The 13,637-nt window shown below is 46.6% G+C and overlaps 1 protein-coding gene across 5 annotated transcripts in view; it reads right to left on the bottom strand.

Annotated features, from left to right (window-relative positions):
• The window catches only part of LOC147730436 (caspase-8-like), a 260,962-nt gene that overhangs the window by 116,413 nt on the left and 130,912 nt on the right, over positions 1–13,637 (bottom strand). For all 5 annotated transcript variants that reach the window (XM_086955245.1, XM_086955246.1, XM_086955247.1 and 2 more), the window contains 2 exons: positions 7,448–7,753; positions 7,017–7,119 (listed from right to left, as the gene is read on the bottom strand). In XM_086955245.1, the coding sequence (XP_086811371.1) occupies positions 7,017–7,119; positions 7,448–7,740 (396 nt within the window). In that variant the 5' untranslated portion in view covers positions 7,741–7,753. The remainder of the gene's footprint in view (positions 1–7,016; positions 7,120–7,447; positions 7,754–13,637) is intronic.

Raw genomic sequence — 13,637 nt, 5'->3', positions numbered from 1 at the left:
TCACAGATCTGGGTAAATCCATCATCCTTCTTTAGCTTACTTCGCCACTCCGGTTCAGACCCAGCCATATGCAAATCAGAATTGACCCTGTGCCTCATGGGAACAGTCACGTCTATGCCAACTATTCCTTATGATGACACTCTATTGATACCCTGAACACTGCACTGTGGTGGTGTAGTAGCAGGGGGCGCCGCTGGGCTGGGCCTGTGCCGTGTAGGCCCCTGACCGGGACTGTAGCAAGGAGATGAACAGCTGATACCGGGAAGGTGGGTGCTAACTTGGCCTACTTGGGAGCTGGTTGAAACATGTGAGGAGGGCATTGATACAGCGTTGATACAGCAGGAAGGGGCTGCATTGTTTGGGAGTTCGGCTGAAGCTGACAGCGCCATGCAGGCCATGACTTCTTCGAGAGAAGCTCTGGAGACAAAGAGAGATTCTGTAGAGGCAGACCTCAATCTGCTGAAGGACGACCATCGTAAGCTTAAGGAGCGTGTGAAACGTAACGAGAAAGCCTTGGAGGAGGTCCCAGAGGCCGTCACAGCACTACAGCGTTTGCTGAAAATAGTGGAGGCCAAGGTTAGGGTGTTGGAAATGAGAGCGGAGGACAGCGAAGGGCGTTCCCGCCAGAACAATCTGTTATTGTGGGGGTCCTGGAGCGAGAGGAAGGGGACGATGCAGTGCATTTTATAGAACACTGGATTAAAACGGAACAGATTGGGAATGCCAGGGTGATGATCTATTCAAACTTCCCCAGGGAGGTACAGAGGCAACGTGCTTCCTTCCTGCCTCTCATGCGGAAGCTGCGCCAGTTGCAAATCCCCTATGCCATGTTATTCTCGGCACGTCTCCGGGTGGTCGACAACACGGAGACTCACCTCTTTACTGCCCCGCAAGAAGCCTGGCACTGGCTGGAGATGTGGCAGCTACGCATAGCAAGTACTTCGCCGCTAAGCAGTGCCTGACGGGCATCGGGCACTCCCTCACGATCTCTGAGGGCTCCCACACTGACAGGTCGCCAACTCGAGAGACACAGGGCCGTGCATGCCGTTGCGGAGATTAGCCAGGGGGATGCTAGTCCAAAGTCGACAAACAGCGAGCATGACATGGACAGATCTGAAAGCTCCCGACCCAGAAGCACAAGACTCTGAGATTCAATTGCCAATGTCACACCCCAAACAGCGGATAGCATTGTCTGACGATCACACGCCGGGCTGCAGGGGGAATGGTCATTGTGACATTGGGGGCTGACTGTTGGGAAGGCTACCATGAGGTGGCAACAGATTACTGGTACCAAAGCAACTGATGGGGCCACAACCTATATCATGGGGCGGGGGTTAGCCGGGAGGGTTCTGGTTCCCACAGGGCCAGCCTATGCCTTTCCACTTTTCGTGACTTGTAGTTCGCCACACTAGTTTGGATGGGGACTTGTTGGTTGGTACCTGTCCTGGGGAGGGGGAGTTGGGGGGTGGGGGTTTGGATGTTGAGGGGGTTTTGTTTGAGGCCAGGCATGTCGCTATGGGGAGGCTCGAAGGAGGACTGACATGGTTCGAACAATGGTATCCCCCGTAGGCATTAAATGCATCTCCTGGAATGTCAGGGGGATGCACACGATGCTGCGTCATCATAAAATACACACGTATCCAGTGCGGGGAGGGGTACAGATTGCCCTATTACAGAAAACTCATTTGACGCAGAAGGTAGGGATCGCGTTGCAGAAGATATGGAGGGGGCAGGTATTTTGCACTACGTATTCGGCCTATGCCAAAGGCACATTGATCTGGGTGCAGAGGATTTCCTTTTCAGAGTACCAGACAGCTGGTAGATCCAGATGGCAGGTATGTGGTGGTATTGGGGCGTTAGACTGCAGGGATATAGTCAATGGTAGTCTTTATGCCCCGAACATGAACCAATCTACATTCTTTGGACATCTATCAGGGAAGCTGGCGACCATGCGGACAGGGTCGGTAGTGCTGTGGGGGTACGGGGGACTTTAACAGTATTACTTACGCTGACCTGGACCGATCTTACCCACCACTCCCAGACGCTCCCATACATAGGCTTGCAGCGATCAGACATGACTGGCAGCAACACTGGGAGTTGACGGATACCTGGAGGGCCGATCACCCGGACGAAAGGGATTATTCCTACTACTCTGCATTGCACAAACTGCACGTTCGGTTTGACTCAATCCTATGTTCTCCAGACGTGCATGGTGGGGTCACACTCAGTGAATATTTGGCTAGAACGATTTCTTATCATAACCTGTTGTTGTGGTCCTTAGACTGGTTACGGCTCCGGCCTACTATACCTAGTTGGCGCCTGCGCTCTGAGGCATTGGAAGATCCAGTGTTTCGGGCTGCAATAGGGTCCATTACTGAGGATTATTTTTTAGATAATGCTGGGACAGTGACGAGTTCACTTTTTGAATGGGACGCCTTTAAAACTGTTGTTAGGGGACACTGCAATGGAGAAATGGTTGGAGTACGGAGGGTCCTGCTACGGGAAGTACAAACTGGAGAAAGAGAGACCGGAGCGACTGGATAGGCAACATGATCTTCTCGCAGCCGGAGAAGTCCTTTCTACGCAAGTAGAAAAGCTGCGCTGCTTTGATAAGGCATACATTGCCTGAGCCCATACGGAACGTGTCAAATCTGGGGCACTGTTGGCCTGGCTGGCTAATCCCGCGCGTAGAAGAAGGACGATCTTGATATCAATGCTCAGTTTTTGGAGTATTATGCTTCCCTCTACCAAAGTAGACATGACCCAGGGGCTGAGGACAAGACGGGTTTCTTGGCTCAAGTGGAGCTTCCTACGGTTGATGCTGAGGTGGCGGAGGAACTGGGCAGGGAGGTGGAGATTGGGGAAGTTCATAGCGCCATCAAGCATATGGCTAGGAATAAGACCCCGGGGACGGATGGGCTCCCGGTGAGGTTTTACTCTGCATACATAGATGAACTGGCCCCACGGCTAGTGACACTACAACGAGGCGAAACAGGAGGGTTGTCTTCCTGCTTCAACAAGGGAAGCAATGATTGTCCCACTGTTAAAACCTGGTAAACCACCTGAGGACCGAACTGCGTATCAAACCCTAGCCATGCTTAAGTTAGACTATAACATACAAAGCCAGATATTGGCAAGTCAGCTATTAGCCCACATGCCAACGCTTATCTATGTAGATCAGGCAGGCTTTATTCCATCCAGAAACACAGCGATGAATGTCCGTAGGCTGCCGCGGATATTGGGGGCAGACACCTACTCCAAGGAGGAAGCGTACATTTTTACGGTCGACATTGAGAAGGCCTTTGACAGCCTAGAATGGCAATATCCATTTAGGATTCTGAGAGCATTTGGCCTGGGGGCCGCTTCGCAGAGTGGAAGGCGCTCCTGTACAAAAATTCCAATGCCAGAGTTTGGACGGGTGGTTGATTTTGAAAGCTTGTATGGTGGGCAGAGGTACGAGACAAGGTTGTCCTCTTTCGCCCTTATTGTTCACGCTGGCGATGGAACCCATGGCTGTGCACGCCAGGTCAGGTCGTTACTATCAGTGGCTGGTGGTGGAGGGACAGTTACAGCACATTACGTTATATGCGGACAACCTCCTACTGTATCTGGCCGTCTCGGGGGAGGCACTAGGAGGAGCCAAGGAGCTGCTAGGTCTCGTGGGGAGAGTTGCGGGGCTTAGGGTGAACTGGGCCAAGTCGTGTCTTTTCCCTACGCTGTCGGGTAGAGACGGATCTACGGAAGCTCAGGGTGTACCTTGGGAAACTAGATGCCTACCTTACCTGGGGAATGGGATATGCCATGACCCTGTCGATCTACTAGAGGGTAACATAGGGCGCGCAGCAAGTAGCACAAAGGGCAACTTTGAGTTCTGGGGGACCCTTTCATTTACCCAGGCTTCTCTATTTCTTCCGGACGCCTCCAATCTGGAACCAACCCAAGATTTTTGCTCAACTCAACACAATGCTAACGGGTACTGGGAGGCGGAGAGTGGCTCTCACCACTATGATGAGACCCAGGGCGTAGGGAGGTTTTGCGGTGCTGGATTTTGAGGCCTAATATCATGCAGGGCAGCTCAGTGGTACACGAAATGGATGGCAGGACGGTTAAAAAACATGGAAGACCATGATGGTCCGGACTCAAGCCTGACCCTCCTATCCGGAGTGCTACTGCGTCTGCCCATGGGGGTGATCCCCCTCGGACTTACAAACGGTGCGCCACTGTTGCAACAGACTAGCTAGACGAGCACAGGTGCGGACCCCGTATGCGCCTGAGATCCTGTTGGTTGTTTGCTGGAGCAGGTTGAGATTATGGAATGAGGTTGGGATCTCCACTGTAGGAGATTTATTTGAAAACAATACCTTGTTCCCGTTTAATGATCTTCAGAAGCGGTACGACCTCCCCAGAGGTGAGTTCCTCCTACTTGCCGCTGTGACGGCAGCTATCAGAAAACATTGGCAAGAGGATATGGTGGAACCCCAGATCTTCCTGGCCTGTCAATATGTGGTGATGGCGGCGGGTACTATCAAGGCAGTCACTTGCCTCTACAGGCGTATCACACAGGGACTGCGCCGGCCCCTAACGGCTCTGCGCCTCAAATCGGAGGAGGACCTGGGTGAGGCCATTGGTAAGAAACCATGGGGGGAACTTGTAGAAAGGGCCTGGAATGCACGCTTCCAATTCATTCACTTCCATGTCCTGGACAGGGCGTACCTTACCCCGGGCAAGGTTAATGAATACTTTATGACTGAATTGACCAATGTCCGAGTACAGATGCTTTGCCGTATTGGCGACATACCTGGGGGGTGGGGAGGGCAGGGGTTTGAAGGGAGTTAGGTGGGCGGTCATTGGTTAATATTCCCGCAGGATTTAGGACACAGAGCGCACTAACAAGCACCACAGGATCCTGAGTAGTGGGCGGGCACTGGCTTAAGATGTGCATTACCATATTTCCCCAACAGGTGGACTGGCACTCTAACCTGAAGGATTATTTCGCACTTTTGTATCCCACTATGTTGAATCTTGAGATGGACATCATGTCTTCCGCAACACCATGTGGGCTGTTTTCACTGTTTTATTGCAAATCAATAAAATTTGTTTACAACAACAACAAAAAATGATGACACTCTATCGACAATCATTAAAAGGCAGTATGGACCTGTACTGACAGAAGAACGAAATGGATAAAGAATTCACGATAGCCTGTAAAGGTTTGTACCAAGGTTTTATTTGGTAACCTGGCATTGTAAAATTTCTGACAGGTGCCTTTGAGGAGAAAATAAAAGTAAAATTCCACAGCCATTCCGTTCCAAACTGTGAACCTTTGTAACAGAAGTGTTTTTAGATAACAGGAAGGAGTTTATACCCAGCCTGGACAAACGAATTGAGGACATTAAAAATATGTGCAATGTCTTCATCCAGATGAGAGCTCACACTGGTCATTGTACTTTACATGAGGAGAGGAAAGGGCAACTTAAATCCCTGTAATTGTTGAACTTGAATAAAGCTAAGAAAAAATAAAATCTCACATCTCAGGTAAACATGTTCAAGACTCCACAATGACAATTAGAAAAGGAATATATCATGCCCGTCAATCTGATTAGTCATCATAAGAGTAAAACGTAAAAATAAACATATTTGAAGCAATGTGTCAGCAGGATCCCATACAGCTTGCACAGCGTCCCATCTGCCTCCTGTGTGCCTGGTGCCTTGTGGTTGCACATAATTCCCCCCTGAGCAATTCGATTCTACATCACCCTCCTCCAGGTAGCCATTTCCTTTTCCACCTCCTTTGATCTCTCATTGCGTCCTCCAGGAAGAAAGGGATACGGTTTTGTACTTACCGGCAGATTTAACGGATGTGGATACCTACTGCGGAGCCCGAACAACCTTGGCGGATGCCCGATGGAGCTGTCCTATGCAGCTATAGAGGAGTCTGGCCCCTCGGCTGTCACCTACCCAGTCGAACATTTGACATTGTTTTCCGAGTCTCCCCGTTTGGTTGTATGGCATTACATCGCGGGCTTTTGCCCCGCATGCCATTGCAACGCGGGAATTGCAACGGGGGTTGTTGCATTGGCTTTCGCTAGAGGGCGCTGGATGGTGGAATGGTTTGGTTTTCTATTCCAACTCCAGCCCACGTTGACAGTAGGGAAGGTGTTGGATAGCGAATTGAACTATTCCCTATCCAACAGCGCCCTCCAGCGAAAGTCGTAGTGGCAAATTTCGTTGTGGTCCCTGCGTTGTAATGGCAGTGCAGAGTAATCCCTGCATTGTCATGGCTGTTCCCCCCCCCATTTGGTCTCCTTCCCTCCCCCTCCTCTCTGATTCTCTTGATGCTAACTGCTGTAACTATGTACCCTGTAACTCCCTGTTTCAACTGACGTGTATACCTACAGCGGAGCCTGAACAACCTTGGCCGATGCCCGGTGGAGCTGTCCTATGCAGCTATAGAGGAGTCTGGCCCCTTGGCTGTCACCTACCCAGCCTGACATCGGACATTGTTTACTCGTCTCCCAGTTTGGTCCCCTTCCCTCCCACTCCTCCGTCCTCTGCGATTGTTTGGATTCTAACTGATGTATCTATGTATCCTGTAACTCACCGATTCAACTGATGTAGATACCTACTGCGGAGCCTGATCAACCTTGACCGATGCCCGGTGGAGCTGTCCTATGCAGCTATAGAGGAGTTTGCCCCTTGGTCGTCACCTACCCTACCGGTCATCTGGCATTGTCTTCCTCATCTCCCAGTTTGTGTCTCCTTCCCTCCCCCACCTCCTCCCTCTGTTTCTTTGATTCAAACTGTTGTAACTTTGTAACCGGTAACTCGCTGTTCCAACTGATATAACTATGTAACCTGTTACTCGCTGATCTTCATGTAAAGCGCTCTGATACCTCCGGGTCTAGCCAGCGCTATATAAAACTTTGCAAATAAATAAATAAACAAATAAATAAATAAATAAAATCTGTTTAAAGTAACCCGAGAACATCACAAACTTTTAAACTGGATGCCCCTACCTTTTTCTGCAATTTGGGCCTTGACACCTTGTCATTCAACAGGAACTTGATTTTTTCTACCTGGTCACGAGACAGCTGTTCCGCAATTTGAAAAAGAAACATCCTGGCAAGATAAATAAAAATGTTAACCACAACATTCTATAACGTCATGAGAAGGCTTACAAGAGTCCTCCACCTTCAACCTTTGACTGAAGGCCGTGCGCGGTGTGGGGTTGGTTACATGCGTGGGGTTGGATGAAGGGGGTGGCCTTTGGCCGTGCACAACGTCGGCCTGGCTACTGGGGGAATGGCCATAGTGCCTGGCTGTGCGACAGGGGGTTGGCTTTACATATAAATATATATAATATCGCGCGCACACGTATATCATACATACATACACATAGATAACTGAGCTTTCAAATGAGGTCACACCAGGCCATACTCAAGCTCACCGGTAGGGGCTTAGCTGGGCCCTGTCCTCGAGTTCTTTCTCAATTTCCTCTTGGTTGGCACCCATTGGATTTTTCAAAATGTCCATTCGTTTTATTCTGAAAATCAGCTCCTTTAGGAGCCAGCTGTCTTTATTTTTCAGCTTTCCATTCTGATGCAGAACCTGGAAAAGTTCATATCCTTCAGTGATCTTCTCAAGATAACTTGTCGAGGCATATTCTGTACACAAGAACTTGAGACACTGCAGATTGTATTCATTCAGCTTGTTGCTGATGGCCATAAAGAGTTCACTCATGTCCACTGGCTATCTGAAAGTGAAACAAAAAGACAAACTAAGATTCACTGGCTTTAATCATCCAGCAAATAACTTTCTTTGGTCTAGGTCCGCCTGCGCGTTTAGAATGAAAGCTAGTTTGAAATTTCCAATGTAATCTTCCTTTTTTTTTTTTTTTAAGAGGTTTAGAAATCCTAAAAAAACCTCTGAGCATTTGAAAATCAGGTAAAACTGACAGGTTTCATGTTGAAGTAGACAAGATTTTAGGTTAGTGGTGGGAAAAAGCAAAACCCCACCACTAAAACAGATAACTAATTTTTTCTCTGATCAAGGATATTCCAAAGACAGCTACATTTTCTTTTTTTACAAGACACTTTTTACAATTTACTGATCATGTTGGCTACTTTGAAGGTGGAAACAGCGCCGGCTTTAGGCTGGGCAGAGCGACCGGTGCGGGCGCACTGGGCGCTGACCTGGGCACTGACTTAAGATGGGGGCGCTGTGTTTAGCAATAACTTACAATTCAAAGCAGCTGACGCAGAGTTCCTTTTGCATCCAGATTTCTGGCAACAATAAAAATATGAAGAAAACTCTTGTGATTAATGTTCCTGCTAGAGAGAAAGATCGGAGTTTTGTCTAGTGGCAGTTTTGACTCGCCATAAAAATAGCGCAGAGGGTTAATATGCCTGGTGCAAACAACGGATCTGTATTGAAAGTGTATAGCTGAGTGGAATAGTAAAGCCAACCTTTAACAGAGCTTTAAAACAAATGAAATGTATACGAGAGAGGGTCTATGGTATGGAGAGATGAGGGGCCCTTTTGCGGGCGGAGGTGGGGGAGTAGTCAGGGCACAAGTCCTATAAAAAGAAGTGGGGGGACGCGGACCTCTCGACAGGAAGTGACGTCACGAAAGGTGGTTTGCACCATCAAACTCATTGCCTCCCCTCGCTGACCCCTTAGATGTGATTGCATCAGAGAAGCCAGCGCGTGAGCAGCGTTCTGAATGAGCTCCGATCTCGCCCCAGAGAGGCCAAAGAGTGAACGTGTGGCTCAATTTGCTCCAGTAATCGAGCTCCTAAGTAAAATAAGTGGGGGAACGCCGTCCACCCACGTGGTACCCCGACTCGAGCCCTGGGAGTAGTGAGGGAATCTGAGGAGTAGGTCATTGTTGCACTGTGGCCACCAGAGCTAAAACCGGCCCTGGGTGGAGTCTGTGTTTTTTACCTCAACACGATCCTGAAGTCACAGCTCATGCGCGTATGTAGGACTGTGCTCACAGTGCTATTTCATCCTAAGTACCCTGTGTCACAAATATAGCAAGCCTAACAACAAAATTCACTCCATACTTCGTGTTGAGATTGTTTAGTTTCTAACTTAAGATGGTAAAACAAGTCTAACTTAAGATGGTACATAATGCATCTGTCACAATGTGTATTGCGAACCTTCCTATCGCTAGTCAGTAGGCAGTGCCTTTCCTTGGCCCCTGATACAGCAATGTCCAGTGATAAGGTTTCATCCTTGTGTGGACACTTCCTGGGTGGGCTTCTCCTTTCTGTCCTTAATTTTTTGGGTCATCACCCACTATCTCTTTCTGGTAACTCATAATCAACAAGAACTTGTGCATTATCCTGGGAAACTATGTCAGTTTCTGCTCATATGAAATGTATCAAGGAAGCATGTACAGTAATTTAGCAATTATTGGTCTATGGTACTGAGAGTCAGTGAAGTCCATTAAGTTTAAAATCATGTAAGGATACTGCAGGAAATCCAACTGCATGATGTGCTCCTCTAGTTTTTTAGTTGGATAGCTGGGTATTTATGTTTTCACTGGGACTGAGGCCTCCAACCAGGCTACAGCCACTGTTGCTCTTTTTAAACAGTTTATATCTTTTTGACAGTGAGACCCTCACTAACGTATGCCTAAACTGTGAGCAGACGGAGATTAACCCAGTATAAACTAACAGGCTCCCTGTTTGGATGTAACTGGGCCAGTATAAATCATTTCATCAGCCTCATATAAAAGAAAATATAAAATAAGTGTAACTCACTAATTCGGAGCAAGGAATCATGACAAAGATACATCTAAGCGATTACTGTGCCTGTGATTCCTTCTGCTGGGGGCCTGGGGGCCTTTTGCTGGGGAGAGTATAGACCATGTCCCCTGGTGATGCAGCTGAAAAGCCCACAGAATTTAGCTTTAGTACGACAATATACCATCCCTGGAGAGAGGAACAAGTGGACATGGGGCTGAAAATCTGTCATTTGAGAATCCTAAAATCTCTAATGTAGAGTTTTTCAGATGTGTGGTCCCGTCACACTGACTGGATCCTCTAAGGTATTAAACTGGAAAAAAGGTCAAAAAGGGTTAAAACGATTCTCAAGAGGTTTAGGCTGAAGGGCGCGGCAGTGGGTGAAGTTGAAAGTGAAGTAAGAGCTCTAATAGATCTATTGGAAAACGTTAAATGACAGATTTAGTTAGAACAAGGGACTCAGGGAAAGGATTTGCCAATAAGCAACCATAGGGCCAGTACTTACATTACAGAGAAGGTGAAATGGGCGAGTAGGCCATGCAATTTCTGTAGGTGTTAGCATGAGATCAGTTTCTAGTTCCATTCTGAGAGGCACTTTAAAAACCTTGCCTCTAGCAATCTAGTGCAGAGAACCAGCTGGGAACCAAAGAAAGAAAGACGACAGGCAGTCACTGTCCAAAACTATGTTACAGGGGCAATTGAAGCCAGCTATGCTGGTGAAAGACACTGCTGGAAGAACTGGATCTCTGGAGAAACCAAGGGGCTTTGGGACTTAAGAGGTTTGAGAACTAGGAAAGCTACCCAACCATGGCCAACCGGATTCAAATTGTCTATTGTTCAACTGGATGCAACACATCTAAGAGGCTCATCACGATTACTAAAGAAATGAAGATCAATTTGGAAGCAGTTACTGCAGCTGCCTGTACGTATGGCATGCATCACCAGTCTGTTCATAGAAATGGATTCAGTACTATCTGACTTTTGACAGATTTCGGTGCAGTCGGCATAATGGTGAAATGATACACCAAGATCTTTAATAAAGCTTCCAGGTGGTTCATTGTAGTGAATGGGTGCCAGCATGGAGCCTGGACGTAAACCATATGGCTGAGTGTGGCCTGTGACTTATTATACGAACAATTTCAGTACCATTCCACTTATACCCATTTTTCTTTTGAGGGCGTCTTGGAGTGTCTGATGGTCCATTGTGTCATATGCTGCTGTAAGATCCAGTAGGATGAGAAGACAAAGGCAGGCTTGATCAAAAATACAGAGGATGTAGTTTAATACCACAAGTGTGACAGATTATGTGATACAGTCAACCTTGAATAAAGTTTAGAACATGCCAAGAAGTGAATTATTGTGTATTTGCATTTTTATTGCAAAGTAACACATTTGTCAATGATCCTAGGGGCGAAGGAAAGCCATAGAGGATATGTTAGTTCCCAACCTTGAAGGCATCCTTCCGCTGTATTTCAAGGAGAAAGTTTTATTTGTATTTATTTGTTAAGATTTATATAGCGTGAACATGACCCTTAAGGGTATCAGAGGGCCTTACAAATGGTCAGCAGAGGAGATATAGGTTAAGAAAAACAACAACATACTTGAGAACAGAACAAGATGTATTAATTCTCCAGGTCAGGGAGGAGACCATCACAAAGGCCAAGACGAAAGTAACACCAAACAAGAAAATAACAAGCAAGTAATCAACCTAGCTGTACACACTGCACCATATTGAGGCACGCTGCATAGAGTTCGCGGGTTCTAGGTCAGAAATTTGTTCAACAGTGACCTTTTTCAATGATGCAGTTGAGGGAGATAAGTCTGATTTCAGGAGGCAGGAAGCTCCAAATTCTCAGGGCAAAGTCCAACAAGGTTGTACGTTTTCTTTTTACAAGGATCTGCAGCAACCAGATAACTCAATTTTTCGTGCAAGGTACCTCAGGATGTTGAAGCGTAGGGCTTTATGGGTCATGCAAGCAATTTTCAATTGCATCCTTTCCTCATATGGTGGAGAAGTGTGGCTCAGGGCTTAGAGGCGGCAGACCTGGAGCTTGAGTTCGGCCCAGGACCAGGGTTCAATTCCCCGCCTCGGCGGGTCTTGGGCTCAAAAATTCCACGGACTCGTTAATTCTCGCTCCGGTGCCTTCTCGACTCACGGGTTCACACTGTGCGACTCTGGGCAATAGCTTGCTTAATCTCCACAACGGCCCCTCGCGGTGGGATGCCTGGCTTTCACCTTGTGGATACCCTGCCAGGGTATCTCACAGGGGAATACCAGGACGGGTTCCCTAAGCAAGCGCTGAGATGCCCCAGGGTAAGTCGTGCGCTATTTAAGTCTCATTCATTTCATTTCATTTCATATGGGAGCCAGTTTAAAGATTTCAGATCAGGAGTGATGTGGTTGTTACTTTTAGATCCTGTGATGAGCTTTGCAGCGGAGTTAAGAGAGGCCCTTAGGAAACCAACTTATATATAGCGAGGCCGCAGAGGATTGCACTTTACTAATCCAACTTGAAGTCATCGAGCGGGAGGAGGGTTTTATTTTTCTTAAGATGTTCATAATATTTTTCTTAATTTTTCTCCTTTGGTGGCTGTACTGATGTGTTCCTGTATGTTTAGGTTTTTGTTAAGCGTTATTCCCAGTGATTTCGTGGATTCTACAAGGTATGGTAGTTACAAAACAATGAGGGGACCCAAAATCTACTGGACCTGGGTGAGGTACGGTGCAAAAGGAAAGTGGTCATAGTGAAATTACTTCAACATGAGATTCAACATCACCTTTAAGTAAATCATAATCAACATTTATTAATGTTGAACACATAATAATCATGTTCCATAACAGCACAATTGTCTGCATTAACGTCAAGAGGTGCTCCAAGAGGGGAGGAAGGAATATGCAGCAATGTGCGGAGGCTGAAGGTTGGTGAGAAAGGAAGGGCAATACATCAAAACAATAAATGGCCTATCCAGCCACTTTCAAGGCTAAACAAATGTAAAAATCATTATATTCTGGTGATACAGTGAATCTATCACTGTTATCAATATATGGAAAACAGGTAAAGCGGTCGACTTTTCGACCCCAAGGGTGCATGTATACTAATAAATGCTTTAAATGTAACAAAAATGTCATTTTGCAAGAGTATGCAAAATTCTGTAAATACTTTAGGAAATATCAGTAAATGCTCAGATAATAGGGATAATTATACCACAGATGAAGGTGGAAATTGAAATATTAATGATCACAGATTATTCAACTCAACCATGCAATATTTCTGAGGTGTCAGGAGGAAATTACTCTCCCCCGAAATGTGATGCATTAGTAAATGGTGAGAAAGTACAATTTTGTGCAGATTCTTGTTGAACTGTGTATGTTGCTCACTGTGGAGGGGTAAGGGGGGGAAGGGGTAGACCACTTAATGAGACAAGGATGTGCAAGGGCAGGGGCGGAGTCATAACAAGTTAGAGTTTTTGATGTTTGACAAAATGTCATCAAATACTTTTAAGTTGCATTCGGAAGACTGGATGAGGATAATCCCATTGTTAAATCAATAATGGAACTTTATTTCAGTCATTAGACCATAAAAGTGCAATGTGCTATAAATACAATATATACAGTTTTTGCACAAAAGATATAAAGCTAGCAAATTAGTTCACCCAGCCGTTGTGCACAATTTGATTGATATAACTATCCAGCTAAAATTAATTTTTTAAAAAGCCTTCATGCTGTACAAATAGGGACAATGGCAACAAAAACCACCACTAAGCAAGAAAATGGCAGTAGGGTCTGCTATGCTGTCTAAGCCACCTATATGCATGCGAGAACATCAAAACAGCTCCCAAGTATAGAAGACAAAAAGGCTTTCCTTAAAATCACAATATTAAAGCAAA

Source organism: Lissotriton vulgaris, chromosome 2_1, assembly GCF_964263255.1.
Source record: "Lissotriton vulgaris chromosome 2_1, aLisVul1.2, whole genome shotgun sequence".
Lineage (NCBI taxonomy): Eukaryota > Metazoa > Chordata > Amphibia > Caudata > Salamandridae > Lissotriton > Lissotriton vulgaris.
Note: the sequence above shows the minus strand (reverse complement) of the source record. Positions and strands in the feature narration are given on the sequence as shown.